This window comes from Triticum aestivum, chromosome 4B (genome assembly GCF_018294505.1).
Source record: "Triticum aestivum cultivar Chinese Spring chromosome 4B, IWGSC CS RefSeq v2.1, whole genome shotgun sequence".
In the NCBI taxonomy this organism is placed as follows: domain Eukaryota; kingdom Viridiplantae; phylum Streptophyta; class Magnoliopsida; order Poales; family Poaceae; genus Triticum; species Triticum aestivum.
Genome location: NC_057804.1, coordinates 141,350,498 through 141,358,732, shown reverse-complemented (window position 1 = coordinate 141,358,732; position 8,235 = coordinate 141,350,498). Strand labels below are relative to the sequence as shown.

Genomic DNA, 8,235 nt, shown 5'->3' with positions numbered 1-8,235 from the left:
AGTTCGTCCCCGCCCTCCCCGCGTACTCGTCGCTCGAAACCTTCTTCCTCCTCCCACCTCCGTCCCAACTCCCAACGCCACCGTGCCGCACTGCGACTACCCCCACCGGAAGCCAGCCAGCCACCGCACCGCACCCTCCTCCCCATCCACCCTAAACCACCTCGTGCTCCCTCCGCAAGCCCGCATCCTCTGCGATGAATCAAGTTGGCCAGCGGCCACCACCGCCGGTGCCGGAGCCACGCCCACCGCCGCCGATGGGGAGCTGGATCAGGATCTTGCGCTCGGTGGCCTCTTCATTGGGATTATCTCTCCGCTCTCTCATGGTGCTACTTTGGCGCGCATGCCGCTTACCGGCGGGCCAAGACGAGGAGGAGCACAATGAGGCCAAGAACAAGAACAAGAAGCAATCAACGACAGATGGCCAGGACGATGAGGATCGCCGGAGGAGGATGGAGAGGGAGGCCAGGAATAAGGCCAAGGCGGAGGCCGAGGCGAAGGCCAAGGCGGAGGCCGAGAAGACCAAGGCGGAGGCGGAGGCGGAGAGGCAAGAGAAGGAGGCCAAGAAAAGGAATGAGGAGGAGGAGGCGGCCAAGAAGGAGGTGGAGTATGCCAGGAGGAAGAAGGCAGAGACCAAGAAGAAGGAGGAGGAGAAGCTTGCCGAGGCCATCAAAAAGGACAAGGAGAAGAAGAAGGAGGAGACGAAGAGACGGCAGCGGGAGGACGCCGCGCGGAGGAAGGAGGAGGCCAGGATGGAGGAGGAGGACAGGCAAAGGAGGCGGGAGGAGGCCCAGAGGAGGAAGGAGGCGGACAGGAACAAAGATGAGTATGAGGTACGATCGATCATGCGCTTGCTCGTTCCTTTTGCCATGAGTTCAGTTTCTGAAGATTTCTCCTTTCTGCTCCTGTGCTCGTTCATCAGCGTGTTTTGACCGATCATCAGCGTTTAGGTAGGTTTAGATCTCTGAAAAAAAACTGATGTTTGCTGTCACAATAATGGTAGAATAGTTTACTGTCATATTACAATTTAAAATCCCTTGCCATGTTTTAGTTTCTGAAGAATTGCCTGAAAAATGCCCACCTCTGCTCTGCTTATGTATGATGCAGAGGGTGTTGATTCTTTGTATGGAATTTTAGCTAGTGTTCAATCTTGATGAAGTGACCGTTCTAAGGATAAATCACCACCGCTAAGCCTGCCTGAAAATCTTTGGTCATTTGAAGACGGGATTTATCAGATAGCTGTTTTGGTGAAGAATGTGTATCTTTCCGTAGTGTTTGATCATATTGTGACGATGTAGAGATTTCCGTAGTGTATCCTTTTGTTTGAGCCTTTCCGAAGACCAATTGCCCATTATGTTTTATAGTTTGCTGCATTTTTGTTGCTCATAGGCATGCAATTAACTGACTGGTTTTGAAAACTGTTTGACTGTTGTAGATCGAGAGGGACGCTCACAGGAGCTTTTGGGATATAAACCTTAGCAGCCTCAAGGATAATCGAATGACCGTGTGTATGATCTGCTACTTTGAAAAAAAGGACTATAAGTATGGATGTAACGACGACCAGGTAGCGTTTTTCTCTGGACTTTCTAGTTGAGTGTGGTAAACTAAATTTAGGGACTAATCTTGTTTTTTCTTTGTTTGTTTCTTTTCAGAAGGATCGCCATATCAGAAATCTTCACAAAGCGGGAGTGGAACACTGCAAGAAACCGGGTTGCTTTGTGATTGCCAAGGACAAGAGCCAGGTAGGGAAGCACCGGTACTATTATCATGGCATCAGCAAGTAAAACGGTATATCCTCTGCACTTCGTGAAGACTATGCTCTGCTTAGCATGAAGGGCTGCCCTTGTTATAGCCTTTAGAATTTGCAGGAATCTCTTTTGAGAATTTTGTACAAATATTGTGAACACTCTCTCGTAATAAATTTTGAGACTAAATGCCATTGATTTTCCTTTCAGATTGGTCATCATATCAGCAAATCGCACAAGGGAGTTGGGATTGAACGTTGCAAGAAAAAGGGCTTCCTTGTTATAGCCAAGGAGAGGAACATCTTGCTCCATAGTTTGATGCTTCTGTAGGTCTCACGGTTTGAGCAAATGAGCCCCAACTGTTTGGTGCTTCTGTAGCTGAGTGATAGCATTAGTTTTTACTCTGCTTCACATGAGACTTCTGTAGCGAGTGCTAGCATTAGTTTTTACTTTGTTTGGAGAATTTGGTACGAAAATCTTGTGAATGGCCTTTGGTGATGAATGCATGTACGAAATTCACTATGACAACCAATGCAATCGAATTGCAGTATACATGTCAAAGCTGGGTTCAATTCTGGGTATGTTTTTAATCATGTTCTGTGATGTAATTTGTTGTTCCAATCCTAGCATTATACTCCCAGTTTTTTTGCATGGTGTAGCAGTACACTCATAAGAACTAAAAAGCATCAGTCTTCAAATAAAATCCCTTTTTTGCAATCTTCTGAATTGTTAGCAATCCTCTGCTTATGTCTCATGTTAACTGTATTTTATATGCAATCTTATCCCTACTAGCAGCTAGATTTGCACATGTGGTAATCATCTGCAATGTTGGCCTTAAAATAAAGACGCTGCAATTTGGTAATCATCTGCCTCATTTCATTTGATACACAGTCTAGATTAGTCAATGATGTGTGCAGGGATCCCTGTTTGTTTGTGCCGCGCAGCAGTATTCTGGTCTGCTTGTGATATACTCCCTCTGTCCCAAAATTCTTGTCTTAGATTTGTCTTTTTTGAAAGAAGTCTTAGATTTGTCTAGATACGGATGTATCTAATACTAAAATGTGACTTGATACATCCGTATCTAGACAAATCTAAGACAAGAATTTGGAGATGGAGGGAGTATTCAGCAATAAACTGATAAACTAGCGTACTGGGAGCATCAGGCACAACATATGCTTGTCCCTTATTTCCACCCAGCATGTTTAGTAATCTTCTGCCTCATGTCATTTCGTATGTAAATTTTGTATTTACAGTGACAACACTTCTTTTCCCACAACAAAAATAAACCATGTAAATTCAGAACCAGCCAGAATGATCTGGCCTTTACATAATGTCTCTCAACTAGACTTGACCAATCATAAGAACTAAAAAGCATCAGTCTTCAAATAAAATCCCTCTTCTTGCCAGCCTTCGATCGAACAGCATTTGGCGCATGCAACAGCTTGCCTACGCTTGCACTTAGAAAAGACACGCCATTTCTGGTAGTGGTATAGACACACCATGCCAGTGTATTCGCTTGTTTTCCCCAACAGCATCATCAAGATCTAAGAGGTTTGTTACTGCTGATGCTCAACATCTTTCATACACCTCTATCACCAAGGCATAAGCGTTCTTGGTAGAGCAAATTCTGTGCATATGTGGCTTGAACCTGCACAATGCCCCATGGCATGTGTAAGTGGGAATCGATAAAAAAAATTATAGTATTATGGAGTGTAGTATTTCGATGAACAGCACACCATTCAATATTTACTAGACATCTATCCAATCTTTTGTAAGTGCTGAAAACATCTTGTTAGTCCAAGTATAAGGAGGCTGTTTTACAAGATCGCAGAAGATATGAATTGTGTAAATCCACGTCAAAGCAACCACGTTGTTTCATAAGCAGGGGTACTTTTTCACTGGTCTACATTATGAGATTCAGATGTCCCATACAAAAGTCAAGTTGAACCAAACCATCATTCACGAGAAATGATCATTCAAATCATTAGTTGTGATCCCTGTAGATTTCAATTTTAAGATGAAGATTACCTACATTGTGAGGCATGGGTTGACAAAACGCGGTGGGCATCGTGGCCCCTTGTTCAACCTCAACATGAGATCCGATTCATAGCCGCCTAGGCGCCTTGGAATCTGATGGCAACAGTTTTTTTTGGCAGACTGCACCAACTTGAAATTGTAGTGGCTTGAACCTGCACAATGCCTCCATAGCATGTGTAAGTGGGAACCGATTAAAAAGATCTACTATTATAGAGTGTAGTATTTCGATGAACAGCACGGCATTCAAATATTTACTAGACATCTATCCAATCTTTTGTAAGTGCTGAAAACATCTTGTTAGTCCAAGTATAAGGAGGCTGTTTTACAAGATCGCAGAAGATATGAATTGTGTAAATCCACGTCAAAGCAACCACGTTGTTTCATAAGCAGGGGTACTTTTTCACTGGTCTACATTATGAGATTCAGATGTCCCATACAAAAGTCAAGTTGAACCAAACCATCATTCACGAGAAATGATCATTCAAATCATTAGTTGTGATCCCTGTAGATTTCAATTTTAAGATGAAGATTACCTACATTGTGAGGCATGGGTTGACAAAACGCGGTGGGCATCGTGGCCCCTTGTTCAACCTCAACATGAGATCCGATTCATAGCCGCCTAGGCGCCTTGGAATCTGATGGCAACAGTTTTTTTTGGCAGACTGCACCAACTTGAAATTGTAGTGGCTTGAACCTGCACAATGCCTCCATAGCATGTGTAAGTGGGAACCGATTAAAAAGATCCACTATTATAGAGTGTAGTATTTCGATGAACAGCACGGCATTCAAATATTTACTAGACATCTATCCAATCTTTTGTAAGTGCTGAAAACATCTTGTTAGTCCAAGTATAAGGAGGCTGTTTTACAAGATCGCAGAAGATATGAATTTTGTAAACCCACGTCAAAGCAACCACGCTGTTTCATAAGCAAGGGAACTTTTTCGCTAGCCTACATTATGACATTCAGATGTCCCATGCAAAACTCAGGTCGAACCAAACCATCGTTCACGAGAAAATGATCATTCAAATCATTAGTTGTGATCCCTGTAGATCTCAATTTTAAGATGAAGATTACCTACACTGTGAGGCATGGGTTGACAAAATGCGGTGGGCATCGTGGCCCCTTGTTCAACCTCAACATGAGATCCGATTCATAGCTGCCTATGCGCCTTGGAATCTGGCGCCAACATTTTGTTTCCTATTTTTTTGGCAGACTGCTATAACTTGAAATTGTAGTGGAGTATTGGATCCCCAATGAGCATGAGATGGCTTGCTTGCTGTCTCAGAAAAAACGCTAACACTACATGTTTTCATGAGCATGCCAACAAATATGCCGGCCACAGTAGCGTTCGGTGTAAATTAAAGATTCTAAGCTGTTTCGAGTGACAATCTTCCTCCTTTTCAATGTAACTCGCCGAAATGCTTGCCAAAGCATGAAAGAACCATATGAAGTAGCCCAGGAGCAAAAAGTGTAATTACATATGGCGTTCAAATAAAATCTTCAAAGTTATCTTCAAACATGGTCAGGGATTAGCAATTGCACTGACAACATGTGCCGATAATATTTAGAAAATGATGTCACGTCCAATAGCTAGTTAATGCAGAACATCCCAATTAAATAAATGATTCAAGCACAATGAAAGCATCAGAAAGACTACCTCTGTAACTTTTTATAAAACGTTTTTATAGTCTATGACAGTGTCAAAAAACGCCTTATATTAAGTTACAGAGGGAGTACATAATATCTCATACAGAAGAGAATAATAGACCATTCTAACAGATGGTTATCACATGGCTTGTTAGGGGGGGTATCAAACAAACAAGAACAGAAAACGGATTTGTTGTAGAGCACCATTTCCATTCCTAATATTTATTTTCCGGTCATAGTTTCATTACAGCAAACAATATACGAAAAAAGAGATAGACTGAACATGCTTCCGTTGTCATAGCATCTGCCCGCAAAAGAATGGCAAACTTGGTCGACAGACCCCATAATCAAGGTACATAATTAAGAAAAGCTACCTATTCGTACAATGACAGATTCAACACTGTAAGACTGGGTGTTAACCATATGGGACTCGGCCAGCTGCACCAAAGCGGGGACACAATTTCCTCCCTACTGCCATCTTCAAGGTTGAGAACACCTATATCCCGGGGATTCATCTTATACATCCAATTATATTGCTCAGCATCTGCGAAATAGACACAATTTGCCTTCACTTGCGGATATTCTTCAGCACTAAGGCATATAGACTGGTTACGCCCAAGAAACAACACGTTATGATGCAAGCTATTTATTTCCACAAGCTCTTGTGCTTCCATATCGACTTTGTGTAACAAGATTTTATTAGTTTTAACTATGAGCTCCTCATAGCCCGCATCTATGAGTTCAGCCTTCCTGCAAACTTGCAGCAGATCACCCCATGGAGCCTGAAGAAGGTAGAATTCGCCCCTGTACTCAGAACTGTGAATGGCAATCTCATCTGCAATTATATTCCTCGTGGCGGTAGGACCAGTGAGGTCAAAAGCATCCATTCTTCCGGCTCTTGTGGATGCATACAATAGACCATCCATGTAGATGCATTGATCATAGTCCCAATCCGGCGTCAGCAAGGTCCACTTACAATCTCCTACCCTTGCAAACGAAAGCTGACATCCTGGACCATGGATGAGAACCACAATGTAGCTTCCTGTGGATGGATCCAGAAAGATAAATACCCTGATGTAGACATGGTAACGAAGCTTGTCGGGAGCATGGGGGAACATTTTGGGACCAACCATTTCGGGGTCTAAGTCCGGATCGTAAAGTTGCTGCCGCAATATATACATAATAACTGTGCCTGCATTGTCAAAGATTGGCTCTACATAACCAATGGTGACCACCGACGGGAGAGCAATCTGCTGGCCAGTGACCGGATTGATAAGATGTAGCTCAGACTTGTCATCCGCGGTAACTAGCCAACCATGTGATGACCCAATAATATACCTGCTGCGGATGGGTGGATCCGGGAGAGTTAAATTGTAGACCCTCTTCTCCGCGAGGCTGTAGAGACAAGCTACGTTCTCACCAGCAGATTCAGAGGTGTAGAGGAGGCAAGGCGTCTGAGGACGTTTGTACAGCTCAAGCTGGCTGCAGAGGCTGGTACAGGCGGAGCGCCAGGAGGAGCTGACAGAGGCAGCACGCATGAGGTCAGGTATCTCCAGGAGTGAAAATATGTCCATCAATACATCCTGCGGCAGCTCCGGCGAGTTTCTCACCACAGTTTCAGTTTCCATCGCTGGTGAGACCTTTCTGAATTTCCCCAATGAACCGGGAGAAAGAGACAGGAGCTTAGGCAAAATTTTCAGGCCAAAATGAGCAAAGCTCGTTATCCTGGCTACGCTACAGACCTCCATTGGAGCAATTGCAAAAGCAGGTCTTGTGGGAGAAGAGTTGCTTCAGCGGCAAACCAATTGAACTTGCTTGAAACTAATCTGAGAAGAAGCACACCGAGGGCTGGCTGCACTTATATCCAAACGAGCCGAGGCCTCACCTGTGATCCGATTAGAAGGGAGTCCGGATCCAAAGAGGAAACGGCCGGGACTTGTTCCGTAGAAACTCCGAAAAGATCTGGAATTCGAATCCGAGCAATTACTCCACTGCGCCTCGTATGCCCCCCAACGACGGGAGAGGAGAACCAACTAATTGCCCGCCGCTGTGTAGCCAGACGGTAGCGCCGGCGAGCTTGGGCTTCGTCGGCGGCGGTAAATGGGATGCAGGAGGCGGGGTGGTATTAGCAGTGGAAGGTGGCGGTGAGAAGGTGCTTGGCTCCGCCGTCTTCGTCGCAGGCGGCTGCGTTGTGGGGGCAGGTCGCCTTTGCACAGGTCACAGAGAGGGCGTCTGTTTTGCGACTGTGCGCCGTTCTCCGCGCGAGCGATCCATTTTTTTTTTTTTGGTTTTCTTTTTTGATTTTGAAACTTCCGCGTGAGTGATCGATTCATTTTTCTATTCCTTTTTCGAACTTCCGCGCCAGCGATCGATTCGTTTCTTTTTTTGACATGCGATCGATTCGTTTCAATCGTGGTTTCTTTTTTTGACATGCGACCGATTCGTTTCAATCGTGTTGGAGTGGGGCGTTGAAAAAATTACACTTCACATCGACCCAAAAACACGGCTAGTGCGAGTCCACCACGTAGGAAAAAGCTATGGCGATCCCGAGCCGATTGGCTTCTGGCGCTAGGGTTAGGGTTTTGCCGCACAGGGGTGGCTTGGCTCCGGTGGTGGCTACGGCGACGGCGCAACCCTAATCACGGATCGGTGTGGTTCGTCTTTGTTAGGAGCGTGCTGATGGCAGAGGATGGGAGAGAAGGTTGCAGCGACTCCAAAGAACACACCAATCTCGGCGGCGGCGGCGACGCCGGTGGCACGAAAGCTGGATGGATCAAGTAGCCGGGGATCTTCCAAGTCTCCGGCAG

General features: G+C 45.1%; 2 protein-coding genes across 3 annotated transcripts; one reads left to right on the top strand and one right to left on the bottom strand.

Annotated features, from left to right (window-relative positions):
- LOC123091501 (vicilin-like seed storage protein At2g18540) lies at positions 1 to 2,251 on the top strand. 2 transcript variants are annotated; one of them, XM_044513033.1, is made up of 4 exons: positions 1 to 830; positions 1,433 to 1,561; positions 1,650 to 1,739; positions 1,953 to 2,251. In XM_044513033.1, the coding sequence occupies exons 1-4, from the start codon at positions 195 to 197 to the stop codon at positions 2,070 to 2,072; spliced, it is 975 nt and encodes a 324-aa protein (XP_044368968.1). In that variant the 5' UTR covers positions 1 to 194; the 3' UTR covers positions 2,073 to 2,251. The 2 variants fall into 2 exon arrangements, with proteins under 2 accessions (XP_044368968.1, XP_044368969.1); XM_044513034.1 differs by having other exon boundaries at positions 2 to 830; positions 1,650 to 1,785.
- A 3,337-nt stretch (positions 2,252 to 5,588) lies between these two features.
- LOC123094642 (uncharacterized) lies at positions 5,589 to 7,963 on the bottom strand. The gene has a single exon (XM_044516603.1). It carries the CDS (start codon positions 7,174 to 7,176, stop codon positions 5,803 to 5,805), a length of 1,374 nt encoding a protein of 457 aa, XP_044372538.1. The 5' UTR covers positions 7,177 to 7,963; the 3' UTR covers positions 5,589 to 5,802.
- Positions 7,964 to 8,235: the final 272 nt, after the last annotated feature.

Excerpts from the sequence above, each read along its gene's own strand:
- LOC123094642 (XM_044516603.1), bottom strand. The coding sequence starts at position 7,176 with ATGGAGGTCTGTAGCGTAGCCAGGATAACGAGCTTTGCTCATTTTGGC.
- LOC123091501 (XM_044513033.1), top strand. The coding sequence starts at position 195 with ATGAATCAAGTTGGCCAGCGGCCACCACCGCCGGTGCCGGAGCCACGC. Across the intron at positions 831-1,432 it reads GGAACAAAGATGAGTATGAG|ATCGAGAGGGACGCTCACAG; the intron begins GTACGATCGATC and ends TGACTGTTGTAG. Across the intron at positions 1,740-1,952 it reads TTGCCAAGGACAAGAGCCAG|ATTGGTCATCATATCAGCAA; the intron begins GTAGGGAAGCAC and ends TTTTCCTTTCAG.